Source organism: Anomaloglossus baeobatrachus, chromosome 2 (assembly GCF_048569485.1).
Source record: "Anomaloglossus baeobatrachus isolate aAnoBae1 chromosome 2, aAnoBae1.hap1, whole genome shotgun sequence".
NCBI lineage: Eukaryota > Metazoa > Chordata > Amphibia > Anura > Aromobatidae > Anomaloglossus > Anomaloglossus baeobatrachus.
Window position 1 is genome coordinate 454,885,219 of NC_134354.1, and position 13,462 is coordinate 454,898,680.

General features: G+C 44.4%; 1 protein-coding gene across 1 annotated transcript in view; it reads right to left on the reverse strand.

The window, feature by feature from the left end:
• The window catches only part of ASL (argininosuccinate lyase), an 82,220-nt gene that overhangs the window by 20,120 nt on the left and 48,638 nt on the right, over positions 1 to 13,462 (reverse strand). The window contains exons 7-11 of the mRNA XM_075336314.1: positions 11,924 to 12,001; positions 11,664 to 11,741; positions 4,304 to 4,356; positions 2,744 to 2,806; positions 737 to 851 (exon numbers count right to left, since the gene is read on the reverse strand). Of these exons, the coding sequence (XP_075192429.1) occupies positions 737 to 851; positions 2,744 to 2,806; positions 4,304 to 4,356; positions 11,664 to 11,741; positions 11,924 to 12,001 (387 nt within the window). The remainder of the gene's footprint in view (positions 1 to 736; positions 852 to 2,743; positions 2,807 to 4,303; positions 4,357 to 11,663; positions 11,742 to 11,923; positions 12,002 to 13,462) is intronic.

Sequence of the window (13,462 nt, forward strand, 5' to 3'; positions counted from 1 at the left end):
AGAGCCGTGGGTGCATCCTGGGCATTACGGCACCAGGCTACGGCTCAGCAGGTGTGTCAGGCACCCACCTGGTCGAGTCTACTTACTTTTACCAAGCATTATCAGATGCATACCTACGCTTCGGCAGACGCCAGCCTAGGTAGATAAGTCATTCAGGCGGCGGTTGGCCACCTGTAGGAGAGGGCCGTTTGACGGCCCTATCATGAGGTATTCTTTTACCCACCCAGGGATTGCTTTTGGACATCCCAATTGTCTGGGTCTCCCAATGGAGCGACAAAGAAGAAGGGAATTTTGTTTACTTACCGTAAATTCCTTTTCTTCTAGCTCCAATTGGGAGACCCAGCACCCGCCCTGTTTTCTCGGGGTTTTTCTGTTTTTTTCGGGTACACATGTTGTTCATGTGGTATGGTTCAGTTCTCCGATGTTTCCTCGGATTGAATTGGTCTTTAAACCAGTTATTGGCTTTCCTCCTTCTTGCTTTGGCACTAAAACTGGTGAGCCAGTGATCCCACTGGGGGTGTATAGCCAGAAGGGGAGGGGCCTTACACTTTTAAGTGTAATACTTTGTGTGGCCTCCAGAGGCAATAGCTATACACCCAATTGTCTGGGTCTCCCAATTGGAGCTAGAAGAAAAGGAATTTACGGTAAGTAAACAAAATTCCCTTCTTCAATGCAATGTGTGGGTGTTTAAGATTGTATGTGTTGGTAACAGGTATGCTATGTATAAATCACAAACCTGTAAGAGTCTGAGAGGGTAACAAAGCTGAACTCCTTGGTGCTGTAAATGATAAGATCTTCGGACATCTTGCTAAGGTGAGTCATGCACAGAGAGGCCCAGAACAGAAATTCCGCTGAAACCAAATCAGACATCATAGTATCATAGTATCATAGTTTTTAAGGTTGAAGGGAGACTCTAAGGGCTGCTTTGCACGTTGCGACATTGCACGTGCGATGTCGATGGGGTCAAATCGAAAGTGACGCACATCCGGCGTCGCAGTCGATATCGCAACGTGTAAAACCTTTTTGATACGATGAACGAGCGCAAAAGCGTCGTTATCGTATCATCGCTGCAGCCTCCGACATTTCCATAATGCCGGTGCAGCGACAGGTACGATGTAGTTCCTCACTCCTGCGGCAGCGCACATCGCTGTGTATGAAGCCGCAGGAGCGAGGAACATCACCTTACCTGCCGCCGGCTGCAATGAGAAGGACGGAGGTGGGCGGGATGTTTACATCCTGCTCATCTCCGCCCCTCCACTTCTATTGGCCGCCTGCCGTGTGACGTCGCTGTGACGCCGCACGACCCGCCCCCTTAGGAAGGAGGCGGGTCGCCGGCCAGAGGGACGTCGCACGGCAGGTATGTGCGTGTGAAACTGCCGTAGCGATAATAATCGCTACGGCAGCTTTCACTAGATATTGCACGTGCGACGGGGGCGGGACTATCGCTGCAGCATCGGTAACACATTGTTACTGATGTTGCAGCGTGCAAAGCCCGCCTAAGTCCATCTAGTTCAACCCGTAGCCTAACATATTTGAGGGAATACTTTCCTGCATATACCGGGTTGAAAAAGACTGCGAAACGTACGTCCCTGGGTTTGGTGTACACCTCCTTCGGTTCTGATCGCTAAACGTTAAGTATGCAACAGTGGGGTTGACCCACCTGACTTATGGAGTGCTGCTGCATGTGTTTATATTGATTGTTATTGCTCTATATGTATACAATGTCTTGTTGACTATGAGCTGATGTTTTTCAATGCACATGCAGTATGACACCTTATGGGCTGTTGCAATACTCAGCTTTGGGAGACCCCATTTTTTGATCTGTCATTTTTACTACCTCAAAGGGATTAGTGCAATTTAGTGTGTTATATTATAACATTAATTTGTATATTGCACTTTGCACTTTATCTGTACCTGAGGGTTTTTTTGAGCTTGCATAATGATTGTCAATTTTTTGCAAATTGATTCATGAAATGGGCATGGGTGCAATATACCATTGGTATGGAGTTATACATGGTTGTGACAATTCAGGACTAATAATGATGAATTTTTGATGTTACTCTGATGTCTTTATTGTTGTCCTTACTTGTATTATAATTGCATCTAAATGCCCTATTGTGAATACAACTATGTATGACTCTGTATGTAAAGTTCAATCATATGCATTGTATAAATGGCGATATATTGTAATATTGCATACTGACACTTTGGCGATCGATACACCTTTGTCCATAATGCTTTTCTGAACCTTCCTGATTTGATGCACAAGCTATATGAAATAAAATGTGTTATATTTTCCCTTCAAAACCACTTTGAATGTCTTTTCTTGGGTCTTACATATGTTTCAGTGGTAGGGACACATAAACTTAGTCATATGAGTATGGAATGCCTCAACAATTTGATTGTGTGGATCTTTTTCTTCTCTTTAATATTTGATGGAATGGTAGCAAAATGTATGACAGCTGTGGCATTCCTGCACTTTTTCTAATATGATGGTATCAGCCCAGCAACTTTCACAATACATTGCCTTAATGAGACCTTCTGAATGGGAGCCCCTCAATCTTATGGAGCGGGGTAGTTAAACAAGAATAGTATTAAAATAACCTGTGGATCCTTTTGTATGTATATGTTAGAGAAGATATATTTCCATCTACTGGTTTACAACCCTACAGAAATGAAATAAATCAATGGAAACATTTTGTATGTACATTTAGAGTTCTGGAGAATAAATTGCTGGTTTTACCTACAAAGTCGCGCTCACTGGTAGCATCCATGCTGTTCAGGCTCATCGTATCAAATTTAAGTTCTGTCAATAAAAAGTGCAACATAGTTTACCAGACACATAATGCTAACCCTTTAATGAAGTAGCCAACAATTTACGGTAATAAGATTCTTAAAGGAAGGGTAAGTGAACGGCTAAAATACTTCCAAAATGTTCGAATCTACTTTTGCCGAAAAAAATGATAAGCATGTTATATGCCAAGATTGCACATATACAATTTTTTTTAACTTTGACTATATATGACATTGCTTTTCTAGACCCAAATGTACATTAGGCTCTTTTCCCATTGTGTTGTAGCACTGCGTTTTAGCAAATGCTCCAGAAAAACGTTTGGGGCAAATGCTAAAAGAATGTATAGGTCTCCATTCACACAATGAATGTCAAAAGTGTGCATTTGGTCTTTTTTTTATTACAAGATTGTATGGAAAATCCTATTAGACTACTCTTTTCTATACAGAGCTATCAGCTTATGTCACTGTATATTTGTGCATACTTTACAGTCTTCTGTTGGAGGTACACATCAGAAATTTTACCAAAATATGCCTTTAACAAAGAGCTTTTGGGGAATATATGAACAGAGTGTAAGTATTGATACAAAGTCTTACCCATGAGATCACAGTAACCCACTAGGATTCCCAATCAACCATAAAATCCTTTTACAGCAGAATACAAGGAACACTGTAAGTGGGTATTGTAGAGAAGTATTCACAAAAGGAAAAAAAAATCCAGCTCCATGAATGAGAAAATAAAATTGATGGCTTTATTTCCAGATTACGAGAGTTAAAATCCAAAGAGTCAACATGTGGAATCCCAAGGAGAATAAAGTGTCCTATGTTGATGCCAGCAGCTACATGTTTCAGACAATAAGTTCTTCTTGAAGAAAGAGTCATTGTCTGAAACATGTAGCTGCCGGCATCAACATAGGACATTTTATTCCCCTTGAGATTCCACATGTTGACTCTTTGGATTTTAACTCTCGTAATTTGTAAATAAAGCCATCAATTTTATTTTCTCATTCATGGAGATGGATTTTTTTTTCCTTTTGTGAATACTACTAGGCCCAACAGAGGTGGTTTCTGTGCTCCTGATTTGTGACAGCCCAAGTATAGGTGAGCTGGCAATGTTTCTTTGTATCTATTGTATAGAAGTACTGAATACCAGACTGCCAAACATATAGCAGCAAAGATACAAATGGATGGATGATGGGCATCAGTGCAGATAAGTGAGCACTTGGTATATGGCTTCTTAAGTATTGACTATTGTGCATATGGATGACTTACATATGGTTTGACTGTAGGATACGCCTAATACGTTGGGTGCAATAACCACCTAAAAAGTGACTATTTACAATCTAGGACGTGTGCATCTAAAATTGTTTTTTTTTCTTATATCATTGGCGGTTGACACAGTGCCAGGGGGAACATCAAAACTTGGGAACGGTTTTGGTTCAGAATCCTACTTTCACCTAAAAAAAGAAAATCTATACTGCACATAACAGTAAAAAAAATGATAAAACAGTACCTTTACGAAGAAGTTCTCTGTCTATGCCTAAGGGATTTCCAGCTATTGCGCCACTGAAAAAATAAACAATTATAAACAAACAACCGATTCCTATTTTAAAGGTTCTTCTATCTTAGCAATCATTTTTGTTCTAATGCATCCATAATGAAGACATAACACATTTGGAAAACAATGTTGATTAAAAATAAAAAAAAAAAAATAATTGTATGTAGTCTGATCTGCAGTTATAATTTTTTACCTCTCTCCCCTTCCATTCACAGGGAGTACATCTGCCAACTGTGGCTGGTAGGCAGCTTTTGGCAAACTTTTCGAAAATGTGATTACTATGGATACCACTTTTAATTTCTAAAAATACATCTAAATGGTAAAGTACAGTATTGCACATATACAGGAGGGATCTGGATAGTCCAAGGAGGGATCATGAGAGTCCCAAGAGGGATCGTGAGAGTCCCAGGAAAGATCGTGAGAGTCCAAAGAGGGATCGTGAGAGTCCAAAGAGGGATCGTGAGAGTCCAAAGAGGGTTCATGAGAGTCCAAAGAGGGTTCGTGAGAGTCCAAAGAGGGTTCGTGAGAGTCCAAAGACGGATCGTGAGAGTCCAAAGACGGATCGTGAGAGTCCAAAGACGGATCGTGAGAGTCCAAAGAGGGATTGTGAAAGTCCAAAGAAGGATCGTGAGAGTCCAAAGAAGGATCGTGAGAGTCCAAAGAAGGATCGTGAGAGTCCAAAGAAGGATCGTGAGAGTCCAAAGAGGGATCAAGAGAATCCCAGGAAAGATTGTAAGCATCCCAGGAGGGATCGTGAGAGTCCCAGAAGTGATTGTGAGATTCCCAAGAGGGATCGTGTGAGTCCCAGAAGTGATTCCCATGTGAGCGTCACAGGAAAGATTGTGAGTCCCAGGAGGGATTGTGTGAGTCCCAGGAGGGATTGTGTGAGTCCCAAGAGGGATTGTGTGAGTCCCAGGAAGGATTGTGTGAGTCCCAGGAGGGATTGTGTGAGTCCCAGGAGGGATTGTGTGAGTCCCAGGAGGGATTGTGTGAGTCCCAAGAGGGATCGTGAGAGTTCCAGGAGGGATCGTGAGAGTTCCAGGAGGGATCGTGAGAGTTCCAGGAGGGATCGTGAGAGTTCCAGGAGGGATCGTGAGAGTTCCAGGAGGGATCGTGAGAGTTCCAGGAGGGATCGTGAGAGTCCCAGGAAAGATCGTGAGAGTCCCAGGAAAGATCGTGAGAGTCCCAGGAAAGATCGTGAGAGTCCCAGGAAAGATCGTGAGAGTCCCAGGAAAGATCGTGAGAGTCCCAGGAAAGATCGTGAGAGTCCCAGGAAAGATCGTGAGAGTCCCAGGAAAGATCGTGAGAGTCCCAGGAAAGATCGTGAGATTCCCAGGAAAGATCGTGAGAGTCCCAGGAAAGATCGTGAAAGTCCAAGGAAAGATTGTGAAAGCCCCAGGAAAGATTGTGAGAGTCCCAGGAGGAATAGTGAGAATTCCAATAGCATTTCCCCAGAGATAAGTAATTTATTCTGGGTTAAATGTCATTTATGAGAAAGCCATTCTTTCTGGGAAACTAAAAGGGTTAAGTGCTGACCCTACATATTTACTGCTGGGACCCATAGTTGCTGAACAGATGCAGCGGCTGCACCCAGAATAGGTGGTAGTTAATTCCTACTTTACATTTAAGGCTACATAGATAGCGATAAAGCAGTGTTTGTGAGTTAGGCGGCTCACTGTTTATGCCATGACAAGGTTACTGCTGATGACCACTTTAAGAGGGTTTTTCAAAGATACAGGCTGATCTGTGTAGAGTCACAGTACATTTAATGATATAATTGGGTGAAGAGATCAAAGGAGAATGATGCGACAGTGGTCTTGATATCAAAATGTTTATGACATCGACTAATGTGCCGCTCTTTAAGGCCCAAGAATGGCATTGATGACACAGTTGACTAGTAGGGAGGGAGGGGAGTGGAAAGTAGTGACATCATAAATGATGTCAGTCCTATATACGGAATGTCACAGACATGGCTTTCCACCTTTAGGCTATGTGCACACGTTGCTTTTTTTTCAGCGCGGAAAAAACGCACCCTCTGGCAGAGGGGAGAATTGTAAACAATGCTTTTTGAGAAAAACGCATCGAAAACGCATGCGTTTTTCATGCGGTTTTCATGCGTTTTTTTAGGTGCGTTTTTTTAAGACTTGTCAGTGTTAATAAAGTTGGTTGAACACAGACCTTTGGAAAAAAAAACCCGTGATGTCATTTCCTTCTCCACATTCTGGTTGGATAAATGGGAGGGCTTGGAATGGAAGGAGCACCATTTGAATTTTGGAAAAGTTGAAATAAACTTCGCGCACCATGTCACATTAGCAGGGCCCCTTGGGTACCTATACGTCAGAAAACCCCCACAAGTGACCCCATTTTGGAATCTGCACCCCTCAAGGATTTTATTCAGGAGTATATTAAGCATTTTGAATCCACAGCTACTTCACCCAAAATGTTGCTGTAGCAACAATATTCTCACTTTTAGGCCCGTTTCACACGTCAGTGAAAAACACTGACGTTTTTCACTGGCGTGTAAAACATGCACATGTCCCTCCGTGTGCCGTGAATCACGGCACACGTGGGTTGTCTAAGTGCAATCCAGGCTCCGTTCTCCGTGGCCCGTGATTGCACTCAGTAATCATCTCACCTGCGCCCGCTCCCGCTCTCCATGGTGCTGATCGCTCCCGCGGTGCAGCATCCGGCTGGTGCTGACCCCCGCAGCAGCTGCTTCCACGTCGGCTGTGTCGCGCATCATGAATATGCGCGACAATAATGAGCCGGCTCAGAAGCAGCAAGCTGCACGGGCTGCAGAGGACATCGCTGGACGCCAGGTGAGTTAAAATGATTTTTATTTTAAAAGCACGTTTTTTTCTGGCACGTGTTTCACGGACCACACCACTGCGTGGTCCGTGGAACATCAGTGATGCCAGAAAAAAAATGGACATGTCTCCGTGCGGCAATCACGCACACGCGGGTACGCCGCACGGAGACACGTGCAGTGAAAAATCAATTATAATGGGTCTGCGTATGTCAGTGATTCTGGTACGTTTAAAAAAAAGCACAAACGTACCAGAATCACTGACGTGTGAAAGAGGCCTAAGGCTATGTGGCCATGATCCCGCGACACGGCGTCTAGTACACAGTGCCAGCCTTCCTGCAGCTGCCCATGCCCACGATTTGGGTTCAGGCTGCTGTGGAGCTCTATGCTACCTGCAGAGAACACTCTCGTCTCCGCAGCATAAATTGACATGCTGAGGCTCGGGAAGCCACGCCACCGGTCAGTTTATGCTGCGGAGAAAAGAAGCACAGTGGGCATGGGATCTCCAAAAATCCTTCCACTGTGCTTCTAGTGCACAACGCAGCGTTATGGACGCAGGGAAAAAACTCAGCGCCCATAACGCTGCAAACCCTGATTGTGGACACACAGCCTAAAAAGCGTCAATGGATGAATGGATGTCAAATATATATAACGTCCCACCCCCGCCTGCATATTCTAAGCTGGCACCTTTAGTACCTTTCATGTGGCACTAAAGGGTGCCTAGCTTAGTATTTATCCAAAAAAAAAAAAAAAACAATGAAAAAAATGGCGTGGGGTCCCCCCTATTTTTGATAGCCAGTCAGGGTAAAGCAGACAGCTGTAGCCTGCAAACCACAGCTGGCAGCTTCATCTTGGCTGGTGATCAATTTGGAGGGCTCCCCAGGCTTTTTTTTTTATTTATAAATAAAGAATTAAAAAAAAAATAACGTGGGGTCCCCCCAAATTAGATCACCAGCCAAGGTGAAGCTGACAGCTGGGGTCTGGTATTCTCAGGGTGGGAAGAGCCATGGTTATTGGACTCTTCCCAGCCTAAAAATAGCAGGCCGCAGCCGCCCCAGAAGTGGCGCATCCATTAGATGCGCCAATCCTGGCGCTTCGCCCCAACTCATCCCGCGCCCTGGTGCGTTGGCAAACGGGGTAATAAATGGGGTTGATACCAGATGTGTAATGTCACCTGGCATCAAGCCCAACAATTAGTGATGTCACGGCGTCTATCAGATACCAGACATAACTAATTGACAGTAAACAAAAGCAAAAAAAAATGACAAAAATTTTTTTATTAGAAAAAACACTCCCCAAATCATTCCCTTGTTCTCCAATTTAATAAAAAGTTTTTAAAAAAATGGGTCCGCAGAAATCCATTTGGACGTCCCACGTCGCCTCTGGACCTTCTAGAATATGGGGGCACGTTCAGGGAACGTATCCCCCATTTTCTAGGAGGGCAGACCCTCCATTTGAGGAGAGTGGGTGCCAAAAATCTGCACCCACTCTCCCCGGGTCACAGCTGCACAGTGCTGAGCAGCCAGCACAGCTCTCTGAACACAGTGCTGGCTGTCAGCTGCTCTGCACATGTGACCGGCCAGCGTGCACTGTGAAGGAGGGGGCCGCGGGGGATCAGCGCTGCGACCGGACAGGTAAGGGGGAATACCGGGGGGAATAGGGGGTGACCGGGCAGGGCCTGGGGGGCATTTTTCTGTCGCATGTCTCAAGGCACATGCGACAGAAATCATAGGAACAGGGCGGCCGGTGCGCTACTGTGCGCGCGGCCATGTTGGATTTTTGGGAGGGGGGGTCGGGGCGGGCACTTTGGCGACACCGGGGGCTTTCCAGGACTTTGCCAGGAATTGAGGTCAACAGGAAACCTCTTGACCTCACTTCCAGGTAAATGCCTGCGTTCTGGCATGCCGACAAAGCCCGCGGACCGCAACAAAAATGCAGCGAACTGCGGTGTATCTGCGTTCTGACCCCACATCATTGATATAATGGGGGAGAGAACGCAGCCACACCGCACAAAAGAAGTGACATGCTGCTTTTCTTTCCGCACCGATTTTTGGCATCCAAAACGCTGCATTTAGAAACACAGCGTGTGCACTGATTTTTCGGCTTTCTCATACACTTTGCTGGGAAAGCTGAACGCATGCAATTTGCCACTGAAACGCTGCAGTTCTAAACGCAGCGTTTCCGCGGTAAAAAACGCAACATGTGCACACAGCCTTAAGGCTCCATACAAAACATGATTTCATTGTCTCTGTTATTATTGAAAGTATGGGGGGGGATGTCAGGGAAATGGCTTGGTGAGTTCCTCTAAAAGCCTGAGAAAACGTAATTACATTAAAGGGCTATGCAGGCCCTATTTTATTTAAATTTTTTGCAGGACACATTGAGAGGTGTAACCCCTTCATGAGCTCAGCACCCTTATCTACACATTCTTCCATTACAAGATTTTAATTACAAGCTATGCCTGGTTTTCTTTAGGCCACGTCTCAATAAGCAACATCGCTAGCGATATTGCTGCTGAGTCACGGGTTTTGTGACGCAACAGCGACCTTGCTAGCGATCTCGCTGTGTGTAACATCCAGCAACGACCTGGCCCCTGCTGTGAGGTCGCCAGTCGTTGCTGAATGTCCTGGACCATTTTCTTCAAAGGCGATGTCCTGCTGGGCAGGACGCATCTCTATGTTTGACACTGTGTGACAGGGTCTCAGTGACAGCAGAGATCGTTATACAGGTCGCTACTGCTGCGACCTGTATCGTTACTGAGTCGTTGGTAAGATCTGACTGTGTGACATCTCACCTGCGACCTCCCAGTGACTTACCAGCGATCCCTATCAGGTTGAATCGTTGTCGGGATCGCTGGTACGTCGTTTAGTGTAACACTACCCTTTCACTTCCCCAGTTCAGAGGGGGCCTGGTTTGGCACATGGAGAGATAGAAGATTAGCGATAGGGACTAACCATATTTAGGTACACTTTGACATGGTATTATTGCTTTTGCGCTTTTTTGATCAAAAAGTGCTACCTATGTACTTTTCTTTTTAATGTGCACAGCAATATTGAAGCTCATGTAGTCATTAATCGCAGTGCATAATGTATGGCTGTATTTTGGCCACATAATGTACACCTCTACATTAATTTAATACTAAAGGTGTGCACACCCTATTTTTTTGTTTTTTTTGTAGAAGACAGTTAGGGGTGATGATGTCATATGGGTAATAACATGATATTAGGCACTGTAAGTGACAATGCCTGATGTGTCCCCACAACAGGTGGCGATGTCACAGATCATAGAGTGGCAGGCAGCAGCAACAGAAGGGGTGCTAGACAAGGGGAACAGAAACAAAACCAGTCATATTGCTAGAGCAGATAATTCTCATGAGTGTAGTGGGCATGCATGCTGTACTGATCTCAAATAAGCTGCCCCTTCTGATCATGTGTGTTCCACCATAATTCCTCCAACTCTATTACCTAACATCGGGATATTAGACAACAAATATACACTAAATAAACCAACCTAGTAGCGTGTTGGATTTCATTTGTTGTGTTGAAATCATTCTGCAGGAATATCAGCCCATGTGGACAGGATAACTTCTCTAATAAAGTGGTCACTTAGTGTAGGGAAAATTATAATTTTAATCAAATGTATCTTCTGCTTTTCAATATTTTCTCTTCAATTAGCCATGTACTTTAGATACTGTCACATCTTTTCCTGGTCCTGCTCCAGGAACATCTACCTCTGTCACTAGGCGTTGCATTATTTATTCTTCGTGAGCTACTGGAGGAGACTTCATGGCCAGAAACTATGGGCGGCCCAGACACTATCCAGCCAGGGGTCCTAATGTGGCTTGGTCTGGTGATTCCACCCAGCTAAGTAGAATTGGTATGTGTGCTGTCCAGCAGCTGTGCAGGAGCAATCATGCTCCTGCTGAGACCAATGGGGTTGCACCACACCCTACCTAAATTCCCTGCTTTCTCTTGGGAGTTGTCAAATATTGTGCTTCATTTACTCCTTGCGCCTTAGGTATATATTTCTGCTATTCCACAGTTATAAATTCTTACATGGGTTGTGACCCTGACTATTTGTGACTTTGTGATACCCACTAATCTTAACTTAAGCCTGTTTGACTTCACTCTTGTCTACCTCATAGTATCTGACTTTGGCTGGTTCTTGAATATGGTTTTGGCTACTAATTCTGACCCACTAGTTACTGTGACCCAGCTTAGTTTAACTAGCCTTGCCGGAAGCTTGCTCCTCCATCCAACAGCTACTCCATGGAAATAATGCAGGGGGTCCCATCCAAATCCATGCTTAAGGGTTATAGGGTGAAGACACAGAGTTCCTAATGGACCTGTTAGTTGAAGTGCTTTTTTGGGCCAAAGGCCACAGACAGTTTTTACAGATGGCTGTACAAGCATTCAGCCAACAGCTGTTCCTTCTTACTCTACCCTTAACGTTTATACTTATGTAAATGCATTTTATTCAAGAGATCAAAATAATAAAAGCTTTATTTACCTTCCAAGGGGTAAAACATTGATCCTCTTCTGTATCTCCCCAAGTCTCTCAGCATCCCTACACAATGCCACAGCGTGGCTGAGAGGTCATAAGAAGAAAATTAGTTACAAATATCTATCACGGCTAATATATATATTTATATACATATGTATATGTATATGTTACAAAAAATGCTTCTTGCTTTCTATAAGAAAAGGCACACTCAGGTGAGGGGCACACATATTGTATGAAACCCAGATTAACGAAAAACAGTCAGTTACCTTAGTATCCAATGACTCCATCGTATAGGCTGTGCTCTCTGCATGTGAGTATAGCCAGGGAATAATATATCAACCTCTCTGTATTGAAGAAGAAAAAAAAAAAAGAACCTAAATAAATACTGAAAATAATAAAATTAGAAATCTCATAATAGTTAGTTAATATGATACAGCTAAATTGCTTAGAGAATCCTGATCTTGTGTCATGTTCTTATTTTATTAGTGCCGTTTACTTCCGTTATGGACTAGGTGCTTTCTGTCCCTCAAAGTCCGATGCATTTTATTTCTCCCTAGTGGCCTAGAAGGTTCAGTTTTATACTTTATTTCTTTCCAATAGCTTAAAGGGAACCTGTTACCAGATTTTTCCCTATTGAACTAAAAGAATCACCTTCTACAGCTCCTGGGCTGCATTCTATGAAGGTGCACCTTGGCCCTAACTCCCCTTCCAGACCCCAAAAATAACTTTATAAAACTTGTCCATTAGGTATACTAATTACCTGTGTTGGCCAGATGGGCAGGCTCATTTTCCGCTCTGTCCCCCCTCCTGCCGCTGATCGCTGTCCTCATTTCTCAATTGATGTGATGACGCCTCCGTCATCAACCTTGTTGCATTTTCAAATCTCGCGCCTCTGGAGTTATGTCGGCTCGCGCAGGCGCAGTTCGCTCAGCCATATCGCGGGCAGAGCAGAAAACATAGCTGCCCTCGCAATATTATGGGCGGGTACGAGCATGGCGCTGGTGAGGTCATGCACAGCGCTGACCATACTCTCGCGCCTGCGCATTTAGCTCACCAGCGCGAGCGAGGGCAGCTACGTTTTCTGCTCTGCCCGCGATATGGCAGAACAAACTGCGCCTGCCGACCTAACTGCAGAGGTGCGAGATTTGAAAATGCGACAAAATCAGCAGGTGACCACAAGAGGCAAATGAACATGGCGGGGGTTGGAGTGCAGAGCCAGTCAGACAGGGCATCACTCTTTAAATGCAGCGTTTTGGATGCCAAATATTTGACAAAATCGATGCGTTTAAACCTACACAAGATCAGCAGGTGACCACAAGAGGCTAATGAACATGGCGGGGATACGCACCTATTCACATTGGGAGGTGCTGCCAGTCCAGTTTGAAGTCAGGCAAGTACCGGCATGGGAGACCGGCTGGGAATCCCTGGTTACATTCTTTTTTCCTTATATTTAATATGGAGTGATGCCCTGTCTGACTGGCTCTGCACTCCAACCCCCGCCATGTTCATTAGCCTCTTGTGGTCACCTGCTGATCTTGTGTAGGTTTTTAAGAAGCCCAAAAAGATATAGTGTAGAGTAGGACCCAACAAAGGAGGGTGCCGTGAAGTGGCGCTGGGCTAATATTATGATGCATTTTAATGTTCTAAATACCTCTAATTTATTTATTAGGTAGTGTATTATTGTTTTATTGCAGAGTGCGACTGTTTTTTTATTTTTTCATATATTGTATAGGTGCTGCCAGTCCAGTTTGAAGTCATGCAAGTACCAGCATGGGAGGGCTGCTGGGAATCCCCGGTTTCATTCT